Genomic DNA, 25,105 nt, shown 5'->3' on the forward strand with positions numbered 1-25,105 from the left:
GAGGAGGAGAAGCAGAGAGAAAGAAGGGAAAAAAAAAAAATTAAAAAAATTAGGTTTGGTTTGGTTTGACTTTTCGGGCTTGGGCTGATTCTTCTCATCCCATCAACTTTCTTTTTTCTTTCTTTTTTGTTGCAAATTTTCAGGCCTAGCGCGGAGATGGGAAAAAAAATTATAAAATAAAATAAAATAAAGTAAGTATAACTAATAAATAAATAGATAAATAAAAATAAAATAAAAATACATAAATGAATGATAATATAAGAAGAAGAATAGGAACAAGACTTTCTTTGCCCCTCTTGTTTAAAATAGTAGTAGTATGTTACTCTGCTTCTATCTTATTATTATTATTTAATGCTACTTTCACTGGTAACTATGCAACTCTCTCTATTCCTGCTTAATTCCTTTCACTGACAATCTACAGACCTTTTCTTTTTTTCTTCCTTTTCCTCCCTTTTTTTTCTATTTTCCTCCCTCCATTGACAGGTTTCCAAGGGCTAAAATAAAACAGCTTTCCCCCGCCAAGCAATTACCGCTTTCGGCTGGAATTGGGGTTTAGGGCTTGGTTCAAGGTCTTTGTCCAAAGTTCAAGATATCAAACACCCAACAACCAGATCCCAGATATCAGATCCATATCAGGTCCCAAGACAGCTGCATTTCGAGGCTGCGATTTGCAGTCCCACAGCGATCATGCATGTCACAGATCGTACGGTTCGCCGTTCAATGCCATTTGGCGACATGCCCGTGGACCTAGATAGCGATGTTGATGTCATACCATCGCATCCGCTGGGAATCAAGCCGTCAGGTAATGCATTGACAGCGACCCACAACATCCGTCATGCAATCGGCTCCCTGGCTGTGCTGTCGGACGAACTGATCATTCTGCTGCTGGAATGTCTGGACAGCACTTCTTTGTTGCGCCTGGGTGCGACGTGCAAGGCGCTGTATGCTTTCACACGGGCTGAGGAGCTGTGGAAGGCCCTGTTCATCGCGTAAGGAAACTTTTTTTTCTTTTTTCTTTCGTTAATTGCGTTACTTCTTCTTTTAACTCTGGTTTTTGCTTTCTATGTTTTTGTTGCGTGATGTGATGTTCTTTTGTGTTTGTGTTTGTGTGTTGGTTCTAGGTTGATCAAGGCCACACATCATTATTATATTATCTCCTGTATGGGGATAAGGGGGGCCTTGAACTTTGCATATACGGCTGAAGCGCGATATTAGAGGGATTGAGGGGTAGATGGAATTGTCAAATACATGCGCATGCGCATATATCAAGATGTACTATATCTGCATGTATACATTCTACATATCCAACTTTTATCACAGTGATAGCTAGACACCATACGTACCATATCATCTATATACTAACCCCTTCCATCGCAGGAACCCTCCCAAAAATTTCACATGGCGCGGCACCTGGCACGCAACATATCTCAACCTCCCCACCGCCAAAATCGCCTTGCCAGACTGCTCACATCTCTACTCCGACGTCCTCCACAGACCCTTTTACTGCGCCCACGTTTCCCTCTCAGCCTACACATCAAACATCCCCGCCCGCAACCAAATCCCGCGCCTGACAAACCTCACGCTGGCCGAATTCCAAGAATCCTGGACAAACAGGCCCTTCATCCTCACCGAGCCCGTCAAATCCTGGCCCGCCTACAGGGACTGGTCGATAGAGTACCTTCTCAAACGATATGCGAACACGACCTTCCGCGCAGAAGCCGTCGACTGGCCATTGGAGACTTACGTGGAGTACATGAAAAATAACACAGATGAGAGCCCCCTGTACCTCTTCGATCGTAGCTTTATGGAGAAGATGGGTTTACCTACAGCCAGCACGACCACCACGACCACCACGACCACCACCAACGGAACCAACGGAACCAACGGAAGAACCACCACCCACTCCCAACCCGAATCCCAACCCCCCGAACCCGCCTATACCCCCCCACCCCCTTTTTCCGAAGACCTCTTCTCCGCCCTCGGCCCCGACCGCCCCGATCACCGCTGGCTAATCATCGGCCCGCCCCGCAGCGGCAGCACCTTCCACAAAGACCCCAACGCCACCAGCGCCTGGAACGCCGTCCTGCGCGGCTCGAAGTACTGGATCATGTTCCCTAGCCACGCCGCTGGCACCAGTAGCAACAATTCAGGAGCAGGTGCGGGTTCGGGGGGTGCACTGCTACCATCGCCGCCCGGCGTCTACGTCTCCGCCGATCACAGCGAGGTTACGTCGCCGCTTAGCATTGCGGAGTGGTTTGTGGGGTTCCATGGGGCGGCGCGGCGGATGCAGGGGTGTGTGGAGGGGGTGTGTGCGGCGGGCGAGGTGTTGCATGTGCCGTCCGGGTGGTGGCATTTGGTTGTTAATCTGGAGGAAGAAGAAGAAGAAGAAGCGGGCGCTGCTGTGATAGCCATAACGCAAAACTTCGTCCCGCGGGGACATCTTGTGGAGGTTCTTCGGTTCCTGAGCGGGAAGAAGGAGCAGGTTTCTGGGTTTAGGCGTGGCGTTGAGGATCCGTTTGGGTTGTTTGTGGAGAGGTTGAGGGGCGTTGAGCCTGGACTGGTTGAGGAGGCGTTGAGGGAGATGGAGAGGGAGGCGGAAGGGAGGAAGAGGAAGTGGGATGAGATTGTGAAGGGGTCTGTGGATGGGGAGAGTGAGGCGGGTGAGGGTGGAGGTGGGTTTAGTTTTGGGTTTGGGGATGATGGGAGTGATATTGAGGTTCCGTGATTTTGGTGGTCGTACATATTATAGACCGGGTTATTATTTTGCATTGGCAGCTTAGATCAAACGAATGGGCATCATTTAAGGGAGGTGGGGAGGAGGGGTACGGATATAATTAGAATTGTATTATACAAAATTCGTTTAAAGCCGTATAAATGCCTTGATTGACAACCCTTAATAACAGGGATTACTGGGACTTGTGATATAACTTCCATAATAAGCAGCAAATAAGCAGCAAGTGAAGACCGACGATATACTATTAAAGCCCGTGCTTGATGTAATGATGAAGCCCTTACACACAGGCCACTCAGGAAGGTGTAGACAGGAACAGATACACATGTATATATCTACATATATACATCCTCCACGTAACGCATGTGCATTGACCGAGCCAAAAAAAAAAAAAAAAAACCCAAAGAGAGGGGGGAGGGATATGAATCCAGCAATAGGCAACGATCAATGACAAGATGCAGGCTTAGTCGCCTCGCCTCCAAAAGTTATGTATCCCAAAAACGCCCCGACAGCCACCGCCAGCATAATCCAGCCGTTGTATGTCATGAAAAGAAGCCTGCGTATTAAAAAAACAGACACATCAATCCTTTTGCCCTAAATCCACGCTCATCCCCTGCTGGAAAGGGGGCTCGACAAAAATTGGAGAACAGAATGTAATAAAGAACTCACATAATCATAAAACTATAAAAGACCTGCACAGCGTAGAGGGCCCCAAGAACCAGCTTGCCCCTCCGCCTCCTATCGGTCCGTGCTGTGAAGACTAGTGAGCCAGCTGGTTCACCGTTATTGGTGGCGTTGGAAAGGAGGGGGGCAGTGGAAGTGGGTAGCACGTTGTCATTGTCATTATTGTCATGGATGGCATCCGGCGTCTCGTCATCTTCATTGTTTCAGAAAGATATTTGGAGTCTCCAGGGGACGGGAATTTTGGTAGTTTTGTGAGTTGGGAAAACAGATATCTCTTAACGGATTCTGTCTTCCGCCATAGGGGAAGGTCCGCAGAGGAATGAAATGTATGTATCCGTTTCGCAGATACGTCAAAGGAAAAGTTAGGGGATTAAAAAACAAAGGTAAAACTAATAACATACCAAATGTGTATCCTCCGGCAGGAGGTATCGTCCCATCTTTCAACGCCAGTGCATGTCTTGCTTCATAACGGCGCGCCAACGCGCGAACACCCTCGTAGCCAGCGGTCAGAAGCGCAATGGCGACCAGTGAGAAGAGAAGAGACAAGGGTCCTGTTATGCGCCATTGTTTGAAAATTATACAAAGGTTGTGTGAGGAGAAGGTGAAGTGCATCTAGATCATGTTTTTGAGTTAAACAAGATGTTATAAATGGCATTTGAGTAGCATTTCCCCAGCAGTGAAAGCCACGTACGTTCATGCTACATTGGTCGCCCATATCCATATCCCCATGTCCATGGTCCATCCCGGCTTGATGCATTGAGTGGTCCATTTTTCCGGTAATCCGTGGTATGTATACTTTTTGTTGGTTGGTGCCTGGGGAGCGGGGAGAGGCGTTGGCCGGAAGTAGAGTATGCCTCGCTCGTAGACGGATGAACAGATCACATTCAAAGCGGGAACACTATCGTTTTATAACTCCTAGGCCCGGCATCTAGTATTCCTTGAGATAATTTAATGACGCCCGAAGAGAGACAGATGTGGGACAGACAGCTGTACAAAACCCATTATTCATCCTGCTTTTGTTGGAATGTTGTTGAGTCAGGGTGCAAACACGGCAAACAGTCGCTCCAACATCATGTGATTTATGCTGGGTAGAGAACTAGACTAATCTCTATTGGGGCTAGTGCACAAACGGGCTGCTCGCGACCTTACAGTAGATCATTGTCCAAATCGGGAAAGGGTCTCGGCTTCAACTTGGCCAAAGAAACGCGGCTCACTCGACTGACTCGCACTCCATCCACTCACTACTTTCTTTTGACACCCTTGACGCTATAAGGCACCCCTTTGCGAGCCCAACCCGTGGATTATCTATTAAAATTTACCATCCTCAGCTCGTCTGCACGTTTCCGACCGCTCATGACCGAAAATATCCCGCCCGCAACCGCTGCTGGCGGGAAGTCCACCCCAGCAGGTTCTGGGCCGGAACAAATACAGAATCGCGGGATCCCATATTACGAGAAGCTGAGACGCGAACTGAGAGAGACAATACAAAAAAAGCGGCTAATGGATAAGAATATGGTATGTAACCAGCACCTAACTTACTAACCACTCCTTTGCCTGCTACCTCTGATTCCCCTTACACTCCGCTTTCCCGTTAGGTAAACGACGGGTATTAACATTTTACAAGGGAAATAAGAAACTTGCTGACATCTACCTGATACTTTAAGGCTGCTCTAGAAGAATCCATATACCGCTTCGAGCAATCGTACCTCGAAGAAACCGGTGCCGGAAACATAATTAAAGGCTTCGACAATTACATAAAGGGCTCCTCTGGCGTATCTGGGTTAGGATTGGGGGGCAGTCTTGGATCGATGACTGGTTGTAGCGGCACAGGCGGCCCAGCCACCCGCAGAAAAACAGCGGTGCAAGATAGTGACCGGGTGTTCTCGAGGAGTTCGGCGAGTTTTATGCGGGTAAGTTATGATATCCCGTTGTGTCTACTACTACTAACAACTCCTTCATTACCCCCTCCCGATTTTTTTCGCTACATTTCCCCCAGACTAACCAAGATATGCATAAAAATAAATGACATACTAGGACTCCCCCGCCCCCTCCAGCGCAAACACAACCCCATCCCACGCCCCAACACCCACCTCCGCCTCCATGCCGGGCTTCAACAGAGATAACAGCAATACCAGCACTGTGAATAACAACAACAACAACAACAATAGCAACATGTCGGCTGCCAGCAGCGTGAAGGCGAGCACGAATAAGAAGAAGAAGGCATCCGCGGCTGCGAATACGAATACTAACGCAAAGGCCAGCGGCGGCAGCGCCAACGCCAACAATACAAGTACGGATGCGAATGCTGATGCGGGCTCGGGTGGGAGGGGAAGGGAAAGGGATGGCGACGATGATGCTGAGTCGGGGGGTAATAAGCAGCCGGTGAAGAGGCTGAAGATTACGTATGGGAGGGAGTGAAGGGGTTGATGCAGTACATTTTAGAGCATTCTCCCTACTTCCTATTTCGTGTCGTTGGTTCGTTCCGGGCTTCGTTATTGTCGGGAGTTTAATTTTCAGGGATGCCACTGGGACTGGCTTTGCGTGGGCTGGGCTGCGGGCTGGGCTGCGGGAGCAGGGGCGTTGGGATCATATATGTATGTGCCTTTTCCTGCAGGCTTCTTTTTATGGGCAATTTTGGGCGAACTGGTTAACTAGACTAGCGGGGCGGCGGGACAAAATATTTAAGCGAAGGGAGGTAATTGCGAAAGAAAGAATTTTCAAATCATCAAAGACGAAGGATCGATATTGCTTGATAGTAATAATACACGGGACTATTGGCATGCCTCCTAAAATGCCTTGAATGAAACTCTACACAATCATCGCGCCTGGCATTCTCCCGCCAACTCCTTCGCGTTCCGTTCGGAATCGCGGTTGTCCGGCGGTACCACCGGCGGCCGCATTTTGATATGACAGAAATGATACCGATCTATCTTCTCCATTTTGCACTCTCGTTTGTCTCATTCCCTCATGGCGCAATGACCATATATAGATACCTAGGTGACTCAATTGCCCTGCCTATTCCCCTCGAGTTTCCTTCTGCGCGTGTGCGGCTGTGCGTGTCTGCTTCAGCAGCTGATTTTTCAAGTACACCTATATCGGGGGTTGTCTCTCTACCACGCAAGCGTACGCTTCTGTTCCAATAAGACAGCAGCACATTCATTAGGTATATTTCCTTCAAGTCAAGGGCCTGCAACTATTTTGTGCATAGAGGTGCCAAGTAAAGAGACAGGAGCCGCAAATGGAACATCAAACATCAAACATAAAAAAAAGCAAGACAAGAAGAAGGACCCGGAAACCCCAATAAGATACAATCCAAGTCCCATTTCATCCTATTCATGAAAGCCAGTCGTACAATTAATTATCAAATGGACGGTTCACAACTACCAGGACCGCAATTAAGCATAACTTATCATTACCGCTGCTCTAGCCACCCCAGCAACCACAGCTTGCCCGCCCTCCCTTACAATTGCAACCGATACGTCGCAACCTCAAACGCCCTCAACTCAATATCCACCTCCGCCGCACCAGTCTTCTGCACCACTGCCAACTGCTCCAAATCGTCCTCGAGCACATTACACTTCCACACCTTCTTAACAGGCAACTTGGTCGTGATGGAGCCGCGGCTCTTCCCGCCGAGTGACTCATAGATGCGCAGGATAATGCTGCGCCCGGGACGCGGCTTGAAATCGCCGCGGGAGACATCTTCGTCATCCTCGCCACGCTTGATGGTGTCGAGGATTAGAGACGAAGAGCCCTTGAGAGAAAAGGCATCGAAAAGCTGGGAGGCCTCTGTGCCAGATGCTGGTTGAACGACTAATGGATTGTTGAAATTGTATCCTGCACGGACGGTACGGGCGTCCAACGGTCCTTTGTGCGGCATGATTGCGTAACGTATATGGTGTCGGCCCATGTCCGCGTTGGCATCGGGAGCTTTAGGGGCACGGAGCAGAGACAGGCGCATCAAGTTGCCGCATGTCGCGAATCCGTACTTGGAGTCATTGAGGATTGAGACGCCGTAGCCCGCCTCAGACAGATCAGCCCATTTGTGGCAGCACACTTCAAACTTGGCCATGTCCCAACTAGAGGAGGACTCCCATTAGTAACTGGATGGACTGCTACTTCTGGAGAAGGGGCAAACACATACCTGGTGTTATAGTGTGTTGGTCTTCTGGTTATTCCATATTGTGATTCATACGACGCTTCAGTGTTCACGATATCAACGGGAAATTCGACTTTCAGGAACTTCATGGTTTCTTGCCATTCGACTTCACTGGTCATCTCGACGAGAGGAGTCGAATCGCCAGTAGTGGCGGTCAGGCTAATTGTTGATTTCACCCAACTCTTGTCGCTAATTTTAGTTTCTGTTACAACACTAACACGATGAGGACTGTTCTCCGCGATTTTCGTTGTCTCAGACTTTAGTTCCTTCCGGGATTCGAGATGATAGACTTCAACATCCCAAGCTTGCCAGTAAAGAGGTTTGTCGTCGAAGATCACGAGTTGGTTAGCCTTCCCGCCCTTTGCGATAACCTCTCTTTTCTCCTCTAAATCAACGAGAGAGGTAATTACCCCATTAGACACCTCCAGGGACAATTTGGAGTTCGAGAGCCTGAAGACTCCTGGTTTCACCTCCTTCAGGGAAACAGATGGTGACCGGACCGACCCAAGGGGCTGAATAGCAATTACCCCCATACCGCCTTTAGCGAGTGCATACTGCGGTTTTCCCGAGGCAGTGCTCGCATCGTCAACTCGTACAATCTCTGAACGAGGCCAAGGAAGGCTGTTGATGGCCACAAGTCCACGGTCCGCTCTACTTTCTTGAGAGCTAAACCCAAGAACCTTCAACGCCTCTTTTCTTAACCTTGACCCCGTTGCAAATACCTTTGCATACTCTTTATCAGAGTCATCGTAACACATCTCAATCGAGCTTCCGGGAAGACAGTCGTGGAACTGGCAGAGCAGAACGCTCTCCCACATATCGTCAATGTCTTTCTTGGGGTATTTATAGTTGGGGTCTTTGAGGGTAGCTAGGGTGGCAAGCAACTCTACGTCACGCAGAACAAACTCCGATTTGCGATTGTACAATTTATTATTGGCCTGAGTCGTGTATGTTCCTCGGTGGAGCTCGAAGTAGAGCTCTCCGTACCAAGTGACAAACTCCGTTCCATTGGCAGCCTTTTCCTCAAGTTTTGCAAAGAAATCATCAACGGTGGAACCCATTGTAACACGGGGAAGTAGTTCGCCCTTATCACTCATACCTCGGAGTCTCCGCAGCTTCTCGAGATGTTCAAAAGTCGGTCCTCCGCCGCCATCACCCTTGCCAAACACAAGAAGAGAGGTGTTATCTTGATCCATCGATTTGTGCTGGGTGACACTTCGACGGACGTCTCCAAAGTGGGCACTGGCCGTGTACGTCTCTGCTGGAGTCATATGGCAAAGAACTTGGCTGCCATCCAAGGCAACCCAGTTGAAAGTCGTATGGGGGAAATTGTTGATGTTGTTCCAGCTAAGTTTTTGAGTGAAGAAGCGACTCATCCCAGCCAACCGACATAGTTGAGGAATCTGGGATGAGTATCCAAAGGTATCTGGCAGCCAAAAGGTGGTGCAGCGTTCGCCAAAATGGCTTTCAAAATATCGCTGGCCATAGACGAACTGGCGGACCAAGGACTCTCCGCTTGGCATGTTGGTATCATGCTCTACCCAGCTTCCACCAATGGGGATGAAGCTCCCCTTCTTCACACATGACTTGACACGGTCAAAGGCATAGGGATAGTCCTGCTCTAGCCATTTGAACTGCTGGGCCTGAGAACAGACAAAACGCAATTCGGGGTAGCGTTCCATCAAATCGCACTGGGTAGACCAGGACCTGGCCACTTTACGTCTTGTCTCCGCCCAGGGCCACAACCAACAAGAATCTATATGGCAATGGCCAATACCATAAACAATTGGCTGTTTATCAGTTTTATAGACGGCGTCAGAATCCACCAAGTTGCCCAGGTATTGCTGTGCAATTTGGCGGCCCTTAATAATCGATTCCTGGCTGCCATTGCCTTCGATAAAGGCATCCATTATGGCATTTGCAACTTGCTGGGCCTCGTGGGAGTGCCATGAATCCGAAGGGAATTCCCGTGCGGCGTCTTGAAAACTTCAAATCAGTAACAATTTCCTTCGCGGATTTGTAAATAAGTGCTAATGTATGCATACCTCCAATCATCCAGAAATCATAGTAGAGCGCCCTAGCTTGTAAGTTTACAGCTGTAATCCTCGCCACATTAAGTCGATAATATTTGTTTGGGTTGGGAGGTTGGATGGAGTCGCCGCCGGGGGCATTGCCAAACATTCCATTGCAGGCCATTTCAATATAGAAGATGTGCTCTTTTCCATCCCTGAAGCTGTCGGGCAAAATCCATTCAATTCTCTCACCACCACCTGTCAGGCCCTGCAATGGTTTCCCGTCTTCCGTCCAAACCATCCCCTCATTGTTTGCATCCCAGTGGAACTCAAGTCGCTCCTTTTTGCGCATATCCTCCGGTACCGTGAGTTGGATCTTGAACCAATGAGTTGACCAGCTGGGGCCAAAGGACTCTCCTCTTCTAGTAGGCCTGAATTGGTTGGAGGTGGCATCCTTGAAGCTAGGTCTGGCTAGGTCTGGCACCGAGTAAACGGAGAGCTTGACATGCTGCTCATCGTCGTTTGTGGCTTCATAGTATTTCCTACAGACCAGAAATGAATATACAAAAAAAAATCATTAATTACTGCAAGTTAATGAACATAGGCACACATGTCGTCCAGGGATTAAAGGGATCTATCTATATATCTAAACAAAGGGAGAGGGGGGATTGGGAAGGATCGTACGTACGCTACTAGGTTGTGTCCCGAGTACTGGCCTCCATCAGTGAATTGACGGAGACGGTCTCTATAGATATTCCTAATTTGCTGGCCAACAGGACGATTGGCAAAAGTAGGATAGGAAGAAGTGGATGGAGCCTTGCTGTTTCCGCCCATGGTTGGTTGGTTTAGCTGGTCCGTAGAGTATCTGATGAGGTGGTTGGCTGGGGTTGGTCCAGAGGGTGGATGGTCAGGGCCAATAAATAGGATAGAGGGTCTTTATAGGACGTGAGAGACAGTCCGCACTGCTGATAGGATCTAGGTGGGCAGCATTGAGATATAAGAGGACGAATATAAGAATACCATCTGTAGGTTGTCGAGCAAATGAAGGACGAGCGGTTGAGGGGAAGCTTGGGATGGATGAGCGGCGGGCTAGATGCGGCTCTGCGGGGTAGGAGTGGAAGTTGGTTGGTTGGTGCAACTCTCTGGGAAGTTGGAACCAGCCAACAGTCAGTTCCCGCCTGGGATAATGTAACTATTATTTATTGATGGGCATTTGGTTTTTTTTAAAAAAAAGAAGAGCTGTACAGAGTATTGAAAGTGATATGACAAGTCTGAAGAAAATATAAGTAATTATTGTATGTATGTATATCTACTTGCTGTAAGTTCTTTGAATTATTATTATTGAAGTCTTCATTGAATCATATTAAAAACAGCATACTGATTAATATAAATAGCTAATCCACCTTCATATGACCAACTAGTTAGAACTAAATATAGTCACCGTACTGTATGTAGTTACTCTGTACTCATCATCGAATATTCCAATGCAGTGTCAGCAACTTTCTGACAATCGGGGGGCTGACATCGGCGAAACAATAATCCGCCCAGAAACAAAGGGGAAGCATCCAAACATAACTGTCCTTTGAGGCTTTGGGTCATTGTGCTACCGCGGAGTGGCAAGGACATGCTCTTGACAGAGTATCAAATGGATGCGGGGTCCAGCTTGCAGCTAGTTGTATTTAGAGAAAACACTCAAATAGTGATATATCCCCAAGTTCTCATTTTTGGGGCGGGCTGAGGACGATGTCGTGGTAACTACATATCATTGTTTCTATCTTTATTCCGTCATGCGTCAAACTTCTACGTCGAGCCCGCGCTATTCAGCCTTGCCAAACGATGTAAGGGAGACTGAACTTCAGGATCTCTCTTGGCAGGGCCTCTACATAGACGATGAAGATGGAGAAGAAGAGGATGTGCAGTCGACCGGAGAAAACTCGCTAGAGGGGGACACGATAGTTTCGGATGGAGGAGATCTCGCCGAAGATAAATTCGCCCCATTCCCAGACATGCATCGTGATTCGAACCCGGTTTTCACGTTCCGTGCATTACTCATTGGATGTCTCTGCGGGGCGTTGGTGAACGCTTCCAATATCTACCTAGGTCTCAAAGCAGGCTGGACCACCTCGGCCAACATTTTCGGCGTGAGTAACTAACCTATTCACCAGTTCTTGCAAGTACACAAGTACTCAATTCAAGCCAATATATCTAAAGGGCCCCGTATTTATATTATCTAGTCAATTGTGGGCTTTGCCGTCCTGAAATCATGGACAAAGTACACTGGCGAGCACAACTTCGGGCCCCATGAGAACAACATTGTCCAAACCGCTGCCACGGCGGCGGGGGGTCTGTCTAATGTCTTCGTATCTGCTATTCCCGCGCTGTATCAGCTAGGACTTCTTTCCGTCCCAGCTAAAGATTTTTTTCGAATTACGACACTGACCGCTGTTGGGGGCTACTTTGGCCTCCTGTCCGTTGCGCCATGTACGTGTTAACTAATCCAACTTCTATGACTCTCCTTATTTGGCAATTAAGTCTCGTGGGACTTATTGTTGTTATTATTTTTCTCTAGTACGAAACTTCTTCCTGGTCCAGGTGGCCCGGGAGCTTAATCTTATCTTTCCATCCTCATCCGCTACTGCTATCACTATTCGTAGCATGCATCAAGCCGCTAGCGGTGCATCTATGGCCCAGCAGAAACTTGCTGCTTTGCTCTACGCTTTTATATTCGCAGTGATTCTGCGTGTTGCATCCCAGTATGCCATCGGGGTTCTGTGGGTAAGATCTGACAGTTTTTCTTAGTTTATTCATTCTTTCTGCTTTTAGGAAAGGTCTCGGCTCACTCACGATATCCTTCTAGGATTGGCATCCATTTACTTGGCTAGTTAATAGCGGAATTCTTGTCGAGTGGGCCATGTCTATGGAAAGCTGGGGTTGGATTGTTGAATGGACGCCTGCATTCATCGGCTCTGGAATGCTCGTGGGAATCAATGTTGCTGCTTCTTTTACTGCCGGCTCAGTTCTCGCGTGGTAAGTTAGCATTTAAAGAACGTGGAATCTCCTCCAAAATTACGTTACTAACCGAGAAATAGGGGTATCATTGGCCCGTATTTAGTCGGCCATGGAATGGCTTTTGGAGAACCGGCGTCCACGGATGCGAAATGGTCCGGCTTGATGTCCTATGCGTCCTTGTCGAAGGACTTTGCAACAGCTTCTCACCCAAGCCCTCGATATTGGTTATTATGGCCAGGTGTGGTTACGATGGCTGCAGTGGCGCTTGCTGGTGCGTATGAAGGCCACACAGCGAACATGGTATCTACAGTATTGTCCGCTAATTAGGGATGTTTCCGTAGAACTTGCGTGTCAATGGCGTGTGTTTTGGATTATTGCTCGAGATTCCACCCGAGCAATGGCAGACATCCTTTCCAGGCTGCGAGGAGATCACCATCAGTATACCCTAATGATGGAAAAAGACGAGGACATTGGTCCTTCAAAAGATAGTGTCAAAGTATGGATGTGGCTACCAGGCCTAATTGCCATTATCGCCATTGCCTGTCCCGCCCTGAAGTACCAGTTTGGCATGAAGGTTACGGAGTCACTGTTGGCTCTTTTCCTGGCATTCATATTGTCCCTCATGGCAATCCAGGCAACTGGAGCAACTGGTGAGTTCAATGGGCTCCTTAATGACACGGAAAATTACTAGACAGAAGCCTAACATACATCTACAATAGACACCACGCCTCTTGGTATTCTTTCCAAAGTGTCTCAAGTTACCTTGAGCAGCACAACGCGGGATCAAACCATACAGAACTCACAACGCCTGAATCTCTTAGGTGGTGCTCTAACAAATATTGGCGGGAGCCAAGCTTGCGGTATGTTCAGACATAACATGCCCGTCTATTTCTTTTGTAAATGTTCAACCACTGAACAATTCCTACAGATCTCATGGGCGACTTCCGAGTCGGATACCTCCTAGGCACATCGCCCAAACTCCAGTACGCAACACAACTAATAGGTACCCTCTTCGCGACCTTCTTCGCACCATCCATATTCCTCATGTTCGCAACCGCCTACCCATGCATCCTATCCACAGAGAACAACCTCGCAACCTCCCCCTCCTCAACCAGCAATTCAACCACCCCCTCTAACTCCTGCGAATTCTCCTCCCCCTCCGTCGCCGCCTGGCGCGCCGTAGCCGTAGCCGCCACAGAACCCATCCTACCCATCCCCCGCACCTCCCTCATCTTCTCCATCATAATGGCCACCATCGGCGTCCTGATGGTAATCATCCGACACGGCCTGTGGGTGGGGAAATGGGAGCGAATGCGCGTGTACCACCCCAACGTCATGATCCTAGCCATGGCGTTCACGCTGCCGTCGCCGCAGTATGGGATTGCCATGCTGATCGGGGCGCTGGTGGCGGCTGCTTGGCAATTGAAGGCGCCAGTGGGTTTTGAGGCCTTTGGGTACGCGGTTGCGGCGGGGTTTATGGCTGGTGAAGGGATTGGGGGCACGATCAATGCGATGCTTTCGGTGTTAGGGCTTGGAGGGGAGGGGTTGGGGACGAGGGTTGGGTGTCCTGCTGGGAGGTGTTGATAGTATTTTTTTCTTTTCCCCGCCGATTGGGTCAAGCCAATCAATACTTTAGAAATAGAATAGAATGGACGTTACGAAGTCATGCTTTCTGCTTGTGTGGTGGCTTAAACTACTGGGTAATATATATATATGGCTCTCACTAAAAAGTGCTTGGTTTGAAAATATGCAAGTTATCTAAATCTCGTAAAGAAAAGTACATACATACATATTTGGTATACAGGAGGGTTGACCGTGGCTAAGGGCTACTCGTTACCTATCAACACCAGCTGTGATCGCATCTGATTGGATTAACAGAAAATGGAACAAAAAAAGAACTTCTAATATAAACAACCGTGATGATACCGTCCCATCACTAACCAATGGCATCAACATCTACGTCCACGTCGTGCTCTGGCATGCCCACGGCCAATCCCTGTTCCTCGCCTTCTTTGAATATAGGCCCTGTCACCCAGCATAACGGTTAGTTAATACATATCTCTTTGAAACAAGCAGCCACTGAAAGGAGGATAAAAACTGTGACGCAGAAATGTTGTATTGGGGAAACAGAGAATGCAGCAGAAAAGGCGGTCACGAACCTAAAGTGGGATTTACAATATATCCCGGAGTCGTCATATTGAAGGACCTGGAGCTTGCCCATTCGGTTATGTGGTTCCAGTCTGCGCATTGATGGGTCGTTGCGGTAGCCTTTGGTTTCAGGGTGCCCTGCTTCCAGTTGTACGTGATGATGCCCACGTCGCTGTGGCACATGGCCGTTTTGCGTAAATAATTTAGGCAATGGTCTGGGGAAAAGGTTGTGATAACGCGTTGGTGTATTAGCTGTTTCTGCCACGTTTTTCTTTTTCAATTGGCATATTTCCTTTTTTGGCACTTGGATACTCACGAGAATGCAGTTTCATAATCGCTTGTTCATGGGGAGTGGCACCCTCGAAATAGTGATCTTTATGAACGTATTTGTAGAGCCACCACTAACGTCACTTCCTCAGTAAACCACTCGTTGTCGTCGCCACTTTTATGCTTCGGGGTGTAGCATATGGGTAGAAGACTTACAATGCAGTGGAGTTCGTGAAAGACATTGAGCGTCCCAGCAAACCCAGAACCATCTGGCAATTCCACAGCATCCTCGAGCCGCCCTACTGAGACTAGATCGTGCTTTGATAACCTGACATTCATAACTTTGATAATGTTATTATTCCTCAGGTTCGATACTGGGCCGGGAGAACCCACTATCAAAAATATCCCTCCAAGCTCTCTCAAGCACAGGTCGTGGTTCACCCACATAATCTCCATGGGCACCATCATCATGTTCCCATTCAACTACGTTCCATTTCAATGCCTCGTTTGCGGGCGCTAGCATCAAAATTAGCAGATGAAGACAAATATCAAGGAATTTAGACGTGGAATCCGTTTAGATACTAACAGTATATTAAGCTACTTTGCAGTTTTCTCTGTAGCTTTATATTATTCTCAAAAACGATTGCACTGAAGGCGGCAAGGAAGAAAAAAGCTGTACCAGTTGCAAGGACAGTTTTAATATGTTCCCGCCAAAATGGTAGGGTGTTTTCATGATAGCGGGCTAGGGGCTTCTCGAGCAATGTATCCGTTGTGTCTGCACTCTCTGTGGAAGAAGGCAATGATGAATCGTCGTTCGAATGTTTCTGTTCCCTACACTCCATTGTTATTTAAAGGACAAAAAGGGCTCGTGGTAGAGAAATTTTCTCGGGCAAGAGAAATTAAGAATTAAGGGGTAGAAGAGGACCAAGGAAACATTGGACGGAACATCGAAGCGTGTGACTATTAGGAGTTTCGGACATGAGTCTAACTTGACTTGCTTCCGCTGGATGACAGTCTTTTCTATTGGCATCTCTTTCAAGTGAGCTTTGTGGTGCTCTGACCAAGAGACAAAACCCACAGGGCAATTGCTTTTGACAAGGTGTTGACGGCCCTCTCGCTGAGGGCCTTCAAGTGGTTACGCATAGCAGCAGCCTTTGACCAGTCAAATAATACGATTTCTATGACAGTCATTTTGAGGAACGTTAAAAGGACAGGAGTGGTGCGTAAATATCACAGCTGGGGATGTCATTGATAGTTATGCACGGTCAAGAAAGTTTTCCAAGGATGTGTCACACCTCATGACTGCATCATTCAGCTGGAAACTCCATTGCATTAGGCCTGATATTTCCAATGTTGACCGAATCGAGGTGACCAACACCCTGTGGTATGACATACCTGTACTCAGTTACCAAAATCACAGAATGCGCATCCGACAACTCTGCTGCATAAATATATGTTAACCTGGCCTTGAAATCCACAACACGAATATAGTTCAATATTAGTTTTCTCTACCCAAGATCTGCAACTTGAAATTCCATTCGAATCTTGAACAGTGTCGGTTTCTAGAGGAGTCAACAGGCAAAAAACAAAATGCAGCTCCAGAATATTTTGCCGATTGCGGCTCTTCTTGTGACTATAGTCGCTGGAGCACCATCTTCCCCAGGTGAGATCTATATCTCAATGGCCACTGCACCTCCACAGAGGAGTAACAACTTCAAAAACATAGACACCCGTTCGGAAGCTAATTTGCCGGTCCTGAACATGGTAGACAAGCGCTCTGACGCCGATGCTGCCACTATGTACGTGGTTGACAAGCGCTCTGACGCCGATGCTGCCACCATGTATGTGGTTGACAAGCGCTCTGACGCCGATGCCGCCACTATGTATGTGGTCGACAAGCGCTCTGATGCCGATGCTGCCACTATGTACGTGGTTGACAAGCGTTCTGACGCCGATGCTGCCACCATGTATGTGGTTGACAAGCGCTCCGACGCCGATGCTGCCACCATGTATGTGGTTGACAAGCGCTCCGACGCCGATGCTGCCACCATGTATGTGGTTGACAAGCGCTCCGACGCCGATGCTGCCACCATGTACGTGGTTGACTAGGTAAGTGCAATCAAAAGTGCAAATCTTCGTCCAGTATGTCTAATTATCGAAAGATCCTGAAGAAGGGCAATCACTGCCGTATCGCCGCCATCCCTTCGGGGACGGTATCAGCTCTCCGGAGAGAAGAATTTGGGTAGGGGAATTGGAGGAAGAGGCACGGGACCGATCAACAGCGATATGGCAGCCCTCTTTGTTTCTTTTCTTTACATAAGAATCGCAGGATGTTATTTCTTTCCGGGGTTTTCAAATAAGTGTTGCAGCTATGGGATATTATATTGTTGAGTTGTTGATATAGTTTTGGGATAGTTAGAGGAGACTGGAAGTTTTCGGACCTAAATCACTCATTCATTATCAAGTTCTATTCGGTTTTTCATTGAAAACGCTTTATGTAGAACAAATGAATTCAACAACGCCTCACGTTAGTAGCATGCACTGCGCGCATCACATCACGCTGGCTAGACGCACTCGGGCAATAATCAACAGTTTGTTAGCACTAGTTCAAATGCCATCCTTAGCATGCATATTAAGATAAGCAGTCAAATACAATAGAAGTGGCTAAAAACTCATAGAAAAAATGAGGATAATAAGATATCATCAGTACGGAGTACGGAGTACAGAGTAACTAAAAGAGACGAGCGAAGAGGAGGTTGAAATCCGCCAACATATTAAATTATGCTGACTAATACGCGATCCTTGAACCCCCCTTGAATGGAACTCAAGATCGAATTATTCTACACATTACCAGAACCACCACCGGATATACCACGGCCGAGTCTCTCTCGATTTTCTCTTCAACGCTATCTCCCTGAACTTTGGAAACAATGGTGTACCCCATCCGGAGGCTGCATCCCACCCTTGCAGAGCTGGAAAGCCTGTTGTATTGCAGCCTCCATTTGTACCTTGAGTGACATCCTGAAATGCTTTGAATCCCTCCATGTATAGCCATGGGTTTAAAAATCCCAGTGGTGGCTTTTTCTCCGCTGCCAATGCATCATTGACCAAAGCTACAATGGCAGCGAATGTTGGAGCAGAAGCTGATGTGCCATCAATGAGTTTTGTCTCTCCGTTCCAAATCGTCACAAAGCGATACCCCTGCGCGGAAACATCGGGGATTGCACGTCCATATGGATTGAACATGCCAGAATGGAGGTTGTTAATCTTTGAAAGATACCGAGCAATGCTATTGGGGTTATTGGCTTGGTAATCCGGACGCGGAAAGTAATTACTGAAGCCTCCGCCTGATGAGAATCCATTACGGCTGTTCACTGCAACAACTTCTGGCTGGATGCCTTTTGTAGCACCGACAGATGTGACCCACGGACAGGAATCTGGAAAGCTTACAAGGAACTCGGGAGTAGTGAGGCCGTCATTCGAATAACAGTGACCCGGATGACCAACACCATAATCTCCTGAACCCATTATAACAGATACCCCGCGTGCACCCAGCTGGGCAAAACCGTTGCACACTCGTCGAGCATATGAAATTGGAACAGTATGTTCGATGTCCCCATACGAAGTGGAAACCACGCTGGGAAGTTCCGAATCAGGCTGGTCAAGAATCCAGTTCAGCCATACCAAGAACGGCTCGTTAGTGTTGGTGGGAGTGAATGAGTCCGGGATAAACGGTGGCTCGGATTTACCAACTGAATATATAGTAAGAGGGATTGGGTGGGCAATGCCGAGCATAACTTCAGCGTCAAGATTGCCTTCCCTCCCAGCGCCGCGGGCGTATTGCTCTGGCGTTACAAGACTCTGCTGGTTGATCCCACCATTTATGCTGATGTCTTCGAAGCTCTCTGCGCCAGAAACAGCGTCTGGTCTATATATTTTGAGAAAATGAGAAACATCTGATCTGTTGTTGAACTCTCCCAAATAATTGACCAGCGCCATTTTTGTCCCTCGTTGAGAGTCCGCCCTGTAGTACAGGGTGCCATACAGCGTACGAAGGCAAAGGGACGTTACAGCGCTGGCGTTACATGCTTGTTGAGGGGTCAAATCCGGTGGGATATTATTCAAGTCGACATCCGTTCCGATACCCAATGCGGCGTCCTCTGCTTGTTGGTTAATGTTCGTGATCTCGTGGTCTTCATTCTGACGTGCTTTGACTTGGCCTGGGATGCGCATTAAGGAGGTTGTTGGTTGAATGGTGTCGATCGCGTCGTGTAGGTATTGGGGTACTGACCACTCCATTGCCCGAGCGGCTGTTTGATGCCCGTATCTGTATATATGATATTTGGTATCAAGAAGGCGCTCCGCTTCCGCAATAGATACAGTCACCGCAAGCCAGTCTCCGGCCGCGTTAAAATTGTGACGACCAGTCGAAATACCATGCTCTTCAAGCCACGCTTGCGTACGGTCTACGGCATCTCGATGCGGTCGAAGTAGCCTGGCTACTTCAAATCTAGTCAGAAACTGACCGTATCTCTTGTGGCGCGGGTTGGAAACTAGAGAAATGTTAGCAAATCTATACCAGAAAAGTTAAAGATACCAGACGCCTGACCTTCTTGAAGCCTATTTTCCAGCTCAGCTAAACGACCTTGCACAAGACCTATTTGAAGCGAGATATTCATAGACGGAGGTGCTGTGCCTTCGCGAATCCATTTGGACGGTGCTGGATGAGATTCCTTCAAAGAATAGGAAGCGGGACTGGTTGTTGAAGAGTTTACTGCCGAAATTCCCACCCCAAAGATCAAATATAGCCAACGTAAGTGCATTTTGTTTAGGTAGAAGTATGGCCATCCACCCCGATTCCTTCCCAGCTGCCAGCCGATAAAGGAATGCAGCCACCATTTCTTTCCAGTCTTGTTCAAACTCCGTGTCCCATGCTAAGAGCAAGAAGCTCAAAATGGACCTGCTGCCAGGACAGTAAACCTGGTTCAATGTCACTGTCGTATAATGTCTTTGTGGCATGATTTCTGTGATGACATTGCAGCTGTTGATGACAGGGCTGAGGTCATGACCGAGGGTCATCAACAAGGTGACAAAATATCTCTATTCCTACACTCTTGGCAAGATTGTCACCCTTACTAATGAATTCGCAGTGGTATCCATCTCTCTGTCCGAACCTCTGAAAATTTGCTTTGTTGAAAGTGATCTTTTGATTATCAGCATCCCCAATTATGCTCACTATTCCACCTCTCCTACACATCCTCTGAACAAGGGGGAGTCTCCTGAACATTGACATAGCTTTCATTTTGTCTTATTATGATGGCGTTTTTTGCCAGAGGTCGACTGTCTCAGTGGTACAAAAGTAGAAACCAATACGCTTACAAAGTCCCTGAAACTCCTGGTTCTTCTCCGAGAAGCCCATCAGAAGAAAAGGGATCAGAAGATGGACTTCTCGAAGAAATACAGTATCATACGTTTGCTGCACGACGATCTGTGTGGAAAAATGGTCGCTTCCTCATTATTTTTCACATCTTGCTCTTTACTCTGTATATTGCGAGTTTGATGGCCGTGTGGGAAAGGAATAATACAAATCAGTTCCGAGCAGCTGGAATGCCCTTTTGTAAGTGTCTGCTCCGCTTCTCCTCTTACTAAACTTATCGACTTCCACCTTCTTCCTTATCAAATTGGTTAAAGGGCTAATTGTTCGGAAGCCCCGGCAGCGAAGATGGTAGAATGGAGAGACACTAGATTTAGCCTGGAGGATCGGATCACGGAAAAAGGGTCTTTCTCGGGGAAACCGAGCGCGGAATTAGACAAAGCGTGGCATGATTTGCTTGATGGTAAGGCCCCTATACTTGGCGAGAATACTTATTTCAAGGTGAAATCATATAAAGGCATCAGTAACTGACTATCTTACGTAGATGAAAACATTATGGTGGAACCGGAATACATCAAGCACTATGATCGAGAGGATATCACGGTCCGCATCCCTGAGGGTGATGGCTACATCGGCACCCTAAATGTGTATCATGAACTCCACTGCCTGAAACGTATCCACCAGTATATGTACCCTGACTACTACTTCGCGGGTTTGTCTGCAAGCGATATTGAAATGAACAGGCTCCATAATGGTAAGTTCTCCTGATCGCATAGTTCACTTTTGCGCACTGCAGATTCAAACGTTTTTTTTTTTTTTTTTTTTTTTTTTGTTTTCTCAAATATTCTTTAGAACATTGTATCGACTTCCTCCGCCAATCTGCCATGTGCCATGGCGATATTGGATTGATCACGTTCGAATGGCGTGACAGCAGCCGCATCCCGGTTGCCAATGCTACATCCCATCAATGCGTTAATTGGCAGAAGTTGGATCAGTGGACGAAAGCTAGATCTGTTGATATGATGAAGCCGGGTTGGCTCGTTCATCCTACTCTTGGTAAGCTAAATTGGATATTTGTAGCCTTTTTAAAGATCCGGAGTACCAAGTACTAATACTCACATTCTTTCTAGGTGTGGCATATCCAACCGGTGAAGGTGACAGAATTGGTGCACTTAGTGAGCATAATTAACTGATCAACTACAAGGGAGAAAGCGAAGCAAAACCCTGGCAAATATGTCTTACTTTGGCGAGCCCTGTGGTGAAATCCACATATTTCTTCTGTTGCTTAAACGTTGATATAGCTATGTTCCCTAAGTATTCACATGAAGAGCGACGGTAACGACACCTTTTTCTAGTATTTCTCAATAGGTTGACACAAGAGTTCTTTCAGCACGCCAAGTATTGACAGCCGCTTTGAAGAAAGCAATAGAGGTACCAATTAAAAGCTCTTAACCTAAATCCGATACTAATTGACTATCGTCGTCCTATTTATACGGTGCACCCACCAAAGCCTTCTGAGCATTTTGTCATGGGTTTCAGTGCCACAGTTTAGAACCACTTGAGTCCATTCATTCTGCTTCTGTAGTCTAAGAACTGCCACTAAGATTCCCCTTGCACGATGGGGGATATCAGGTTGAGCGCCATCAGGTGCTTGTCCATTCTCATACAAATCTGCGTTGCAATATCTCCTTTGGGAGCAGCGATGATGGCTCAACCCAAGTCTTAACCGGAATAAAAAATAAAAAATATATAAAATATACTCTCCCCAATTCCGGATTTTTTTTTTTTTTTTTCGCAGAGTCCACGGACAAGCCTTTTTTCACAACACGGTATCGAGACTTTTTGCCGGAACGGCATGAGTTGCGTAAAATACATTTCTATCGCCGGAAATCTGAGCCACACCAAGACGGAACCGCCCCTACTCCCAATCATGGCTGAATCTCCCAGACAGGCACATATATCCCTGAGAGCCTTTAGGAAAGACACGATCAAGAATGGGTCAAATATTTCTTCAATGAAATGAAGGATTGACTGCAGCGGAGTCTAGACTCAAGTTGCAGTGCAGTCGTTTGAGTGATGGTACATGCTGAGAAGTCAGGGGTAGAGGACTAATAGATACAGTACTTAGTACTCCGAATAGACGGGAAGTAGTGATTGTGATTATTTCTAGGGTCTCAGGCTTGTGACTATATGTCATCGCTCAATCGATGGCACTTTCGGCTACCAATCTTCCGGTTGTCATGTAACCATTTTCCATTCAGGTTCCACGTTTAACAGTAAACGGCTGGAAATGGGGCATAACTTGAACACAATATTATATCTGAGCTCATGGCACTTATGGCTCATGCTAGGCATATTTCTTTGCTTGGAGATTATCCTCATCCTTTTCGTTTCGCTATATCTTCCCGCTCCCCCGTAGCTTAATGGCTTCAGGCATCCTCCAGCACCACTTAACTACGGCATTGGCTTGCCCTTTGCGCGTAATTTCGCACCAAACTTCCACAGAATAAACGGGGACGGAATTCCCAGGCCCAGAAAAATGAAAGCCAATACACTATGACCCCAGCCGTACCCCAGCCGAGCGAAAAGCGCTGGCGCGAACAATGGAAACGCAAATGCAAAAATGCTTCGTAGAAACTGGCTGGCCGCTGAAGCCGATGCCACATAACCCCGATATGCCTCCATGACGTACTGCTGTTGTGAGTGTGTACTCATGATAACCCCGAAGTTGAACATTGCAATAGCGACGTCGACTACAATCCATTTCTGCTTCGTTTCTGCCGTCCACCCATACCAGAACAAGCTGATAGGGATGACAATAGAGCCGGGAATCATCAGGGGAATCCGGTACTCCGGCGCCGTTTCGCCCCCTGCTCGTTTTTTCAGATATGCCCACAGGCGATCAGTGAGAGCTGCCCCAAGTTGGGCACCAATAGTTGAGCCGATGACGAGAGCAATATAATGCAACCCGGAGGCAGAAACAGACTGGTGGTATTGGGTTATCCAGATAGAGGCAAAGCTGGTCAGGACAAAGTAAAGAGTGCCAAAATTGTAAGCAAGGAAAAGGCTCACAAGTTGGATGATTGGCTGGGTGGCCAACATCCATACTGGCCTTGCCACACTACGCTTCAGTTTCTGGGTGAGCGGTTGGTTGTGGATGTCCCATCGGGTATGATATTCTCTCCCAGTTTCCTTGCGTAATTTCATCGCCTTTCGGTGAAGAAGGAGCTGCTCATAACATTCCGGAAAAATCCAGAACGCAGCAACTGTGAGGATTGCATCAAATATGGATAAAACCCAGAACAACCATCGCCAACCGACTGAGTTAGTGATCACGCCCCCCAAAATTGGACCTATGGCGGGTCCAAGAAGAGGGATAAATGTTGCTATGGCAAAGGACCTTCCCCGCTCCTCTGGTCTCCAAGTATCACCTAAAACCGGATTCGTGACCTTGCAACATTATAAGCAGTGAAGTAGTCCAAAAGGAAGATGGGGAATTAGTTTACTCACAGCAAACTCTGCACTCGCTCCCAATCCTGCCAGAAGCCTTGCGGACAACATCAAACCCTGGGAGTTTGCAAATCCACAGACACCGTTCCATAGGACATACCATGTTGAACAAAGGATCCATACCTTGCGGCGGCCAAATATTTCTGTCATAGGAGCTAAGACCATGGGGCCAAAGGCAAATGCCAGCACAAAAATGGATAGACACATGTTCGTTGTGCCAGGGCTGGTATTGAGATCCTTTGCGATGGCATCTAGGGCCGGAGCGAGCATCGCACCACTCATCAGTGTAACAAGACCCCCAAGGGACGTTAATAAAGCAACCGCCCATTTCCTGAACCGGCTCCAATTGAGTGGATTTTTCGGATCATCAGGGCCATCCCAGTCTACCTAATACAGGCAGCTCAGATTAGCAATGTAGTGAGGAGATATTCGATCGAATCTGTCAATGGGCAGCTCCAGATACAAAGCATAGGCGCGGAAATCGAAAAAATAAAAAATAAAAAAATAAAGAAAAGAAAACCAGTGGCTATTACCAGCAGTTCATCTTGGTCCCATTGGGAATTTGTCTGATTCTCCTCGGCCTCTTTATCTTCACTTCTAGACTCCTGTACTGCAGTCACCGATTTCTCGACGTCGCCCTTCGGGGGATTTGAGGGGGCCATTTTTTTTAATTTTTTTAATTTTTTTTTTTTCGAAAGAACTTGGTTGGGTGAGGTGAGGTGAGCTGTTAACAGGCGGAAAAGTTTGTCATATATCATCTGGTTGATAAAGGCAGCAACATTCGCAGCATTCATGTTCAACAATGAGCATCATAGTAGCCCGCTGCAGAGCGCTGAACAAATTGTGTAACCGGCATGGACTACTGACGTTTTGTAAGCATTGTGTCTGCTGGCTCCCGCTTATAGTTAATTCCTGTAATTCAGTGGGTTGTTGACCTAGAAATTGCTGATATTATAAACTTCCTGAATCGCACACCACAACGCAGTTAATATTCATTTCAAACACCTTGGGCTGCGTGGTTGCAATGTACTGTACAGGCTCATGCAGAAGTAAGCTTTGCTCATTGAGAGATTGGTTCCAAGGTTCAGCTCTACAAGGCTGAAAATTCGGCGCTTATTCTTTAGCAGAGTAGTTAGTAGCGTAAGTTAGACTTTCTGACTGGATGCCACGAACTATATAATATGCCTAGCTTTAGAATCAGCTGAAGAATC

The 25,105-nt window shown here is 47.4% G+C and overlaps 10 protein-coding genes across 15 annotated transcripts; 5 read left to right on the plus strand and 5 right to left on the minus strand.

Annotated features, from left to right (window-relative positions):
- Positions 1-137: 137 nt before the first annotated feature.
- On the plus strand, positions 138-3,007 carry BDBG_01891 (F-box and JmjC domain-containing protein). Its single transcript, XM_002627174.2, has 2 exons — positions 138-989; positions 1,378-3,007. Exons 1-2 carry the CDS (start codon positions 688-690, stop codon positions 2,723-2,725), a joined length of 1,650 nt encoding a protein of 549 aa, XP_002627220.2. The 5' UTR covers positions 138-687; the 3' UTR covers positions 2,726-3,007.
- Positions 2,814-4,445, minus strand: BDBG_01892. Of its 2 annotated transcripts, none has more exons than XM_002627175.2 (4): positions 4,107-4,445; positions 3,817-4,027; positions 3,401-3,608; positions 2,814-3,287 (listed from the first exon to the last, which is right to left on the minus strand). In XM_002627175.2, exons 1-4 carry the CDS (start codon positions 4,182-4,184, stop codon positions 3,176-3,178), a joined length of 609 nt encoding a protein of 202 aa, XP_002627221.2. In that variant the 5' UTR covers positions 4,185-4,445; the 3' UTR covers positions 2,814-3,175. The 2 variants fall into 2 exon arrangements, with proteins under 2 accessions (XP_002627221.2, XP_031576745.1); XM_031720528.1 differs by having other exon boundaries at positions 3,125-3,287; positions 3,401-3,482; positions 4,107-4,422.
- Positions 4,446-4,594: 149 nt separating this feature from the next.
- Positions 4,595-10,270, plus strand: BDBG_01893. Of its 2 annotated transcripts, XM_031720529.1 has the most exons (4): positions 4,595-4,930; positions 5,080-5,325; positions 5,450-6,009; positions 6,076-10,270. In XM_031720529.1, the coding sequence occupies exons 1-3, from the start codon at positions 4,769-4,771 to the stop codon at positions 5,831-5,833; spliced, it is 792 nt and encodes a 263-aa protein (XP_031576746.1). In that variant the 5' UTR covers positions 4,595-4,768; the 3' UTR covers positions 5,834-6,009; positions 6,076-10,270. The 2 variants fall into 2 exon arrangements, with proteins under 2 accessions (XP_031576746.1, XP_002627222.1); XM_002627176.2 differs by having other exon boundaries at positions 5,450-10,270.
- On the minus strand, positions 6,876-10,420 carry BDBG_01894 (alpha-mannosidase; the record flags this gene model as incomplete). The annotated part of the gene is made up of 4 exons (XM_002627177.2): positions 6,876-7,494; positions 7,560-9,552; positions 9,620-10,128; positions 10,275-10,420. The coding sequence occupies 4 exons, from the start codon at positions 10,418-10,420 to the stop codon at positions 6,876-6,878; spliced, it is 3,267 nt and encodes a 1,088-aa protein (XP_002627223.1).
- A 678-nt stretch (positions 10,421-11,098) lies between these two features.
- Positions 11,099-14,574, plus strand: BDBG_01895 (uncharacterized protein). Its single transcript, XM_002627178.2, has 8 exons — positions 11,099-11,727; positions 11,821-12,067; positions 12,156-12,361; positions 12,444-12,613; positions 12,676-12,866; positions 12,937-13,245; positions 13,315-13,455; positions 13,524-14,574. The coding sequence occupies exons 1-8, from the start codon at positions 11,374-11,376 to the stop codon at positions 14,177-14,179; spliced, it is 2,274 nt and encodes a 757-aa protein (XP_002627224.1). The 5' UTR covers positions 11,099-11,373; the 3' UTR covers positions 14,180-14,574.
- On the minus strand, positions 14,280-16,826 carry BDBG_01896 (uncharacterized protein). Its single transcript, XM_031720530.1, has 7 exons — positions 16,406-16,826; positions 15,597-16,325; positions 15,404-15,526; positions 15,227-15,351; positions 15,060-15,144; positions 14,755-14,958; positions 14,280-14,620 (listed from the first exon to the last, which is right to left on the minus strand). The coding sequence occupies exons 2-7, from the start codon at positions 15,850-15,852 to the stop codon at positions 14,532-14,534; spliced, it is 882 nt and encodes a 293-aa protein (XP_031576747.1). The 5' UTR covers positions 15,853-16,325; positions 16,406-16,826; the 3' UTR covers positions 14,280-14,531.
- Positions 16,441-17,675, plus strand: BDBG_01897 (the record flags this gene model as incomplete). Of its 2 annotated transcripts, none has more annotated exons than XM_031720532.1 (3): positions 16,441-16,673; positions 16,779-17,119; positions 17,173-17,448. In XM_031720532.1, the coding sequence occupies 2 exons, from the start codon at positions 16,601-16,603 to the stop codon at positions 17,117-17,119; spliced, it is 414 nt and encodes a 137-aa protein (XP_031576749.1). In that variant the 3' UTR covers positions 17,173-17,448. The 2 variants fall into 2 exon arrangements, with proteins under 2 accessions (XP_031576749.1, XP_031576748.1); XM_031720531.1 differs by having other exon boundaries at positions 16,601-16,673; positions 16,737-17,119; positions 17,173-17,675.
- On the minus strand, positions 17,083-20,071 carry BDBG_01898 (tripeptidyl peptidase). The gene is made up of 3 exons (XM_002627181.2): positions 19,620-20,071; positions 17,538-19,563; positions 17,083-17,451 (listed from the first exon to the last, which is right to left on the minus strand). Exons 1-2 carry the CDS (start codon positions 19,831-19,833, stop codon positions 17,858-17,860), a joined length of 1,920 nt encoding a protein of 639 aa, XP_002627227.1. The 5' UTR covers positions 19,834-20,071; the 3' UTR covers positions 17,083-17,451; positions 17,538-17,857.
- Positions 17,868-22,885, plus strand: BDBG_01899. Of its 3 annotated transcripts, none has more exons than XM_031720534.1 (7): positions 17,868-19,823; positions 19,959-20,096; positions 20,161-20,627; positions 20,719-20,847; positions 20,929-21,138; positions 21,237-21,440; positions 21,515-22,421. In XM_031720534.1, exons 3-7 carry the CDS (start codon positions 20,324-20,326, stop codon positions 21,571-21,573), a joined length of 906 nt encoding a protein of 301 aa, XP_031576751.1. In that variant the 5' UTR covers positions 17,868-19,823; positions 19,959-20,096; positions 20,161-20,323; the 3' UTR covers positions 21,574-22,421. The 3 variants fall into 3 exon arrangements, with proteins under 3 accessions (XP_031576751.1, XP_031576750.1, XP_031576752.1); XM_031720535.1 differs by having other exon boundaries at positions 17,875-19,573; positions 19,630-20,096; positions 21,515-22,146; XM_031720533.1 differs by having other exon boundaries at positions 17,868-20,096; positions 21,515-22,885.
- On the minus strand, positions 22,221-25,009 carry BDBG_01900 (MFS multidrug transporter). Its single transcript, XM_031720536.1, has 3 exons — positions 24,428-25,009; positions 23,895-24,281; positions 22,221-23,834 (listed from the first exon to the last, which is right to left on the minus strand). Exons 1-3 carry the CDS (start codon positions 24,686-24,688, stop codon positions 22,839-22,841), a joined length of 1,644 nt encoding a protein of 547 aa, XP_031576753.1. The 5' UTR covers positions 24,689-25,009; the 3' UTR covers positions 22,221-22,838.
- Between the last annotated feature and the right edge of the window lie 96 nt (positions 25,010-25,105).

This window comes from Blastomyces gilchristii, assembly GCF_000003855.2.
Source record: "Blastomyces gilchristii SLH14081 genomic scaffold supercont1.3, whole genome shotgun sequence".
In the NCBI taxonomy this organism is placed as follows: domain Eukaryota; kingdom Fungi; phylum Ascomycota; class Eurotiomycetes; order Onygenales; family Ajellomycetaceae; genus Blastomyces; species Blastomyces gilchristii.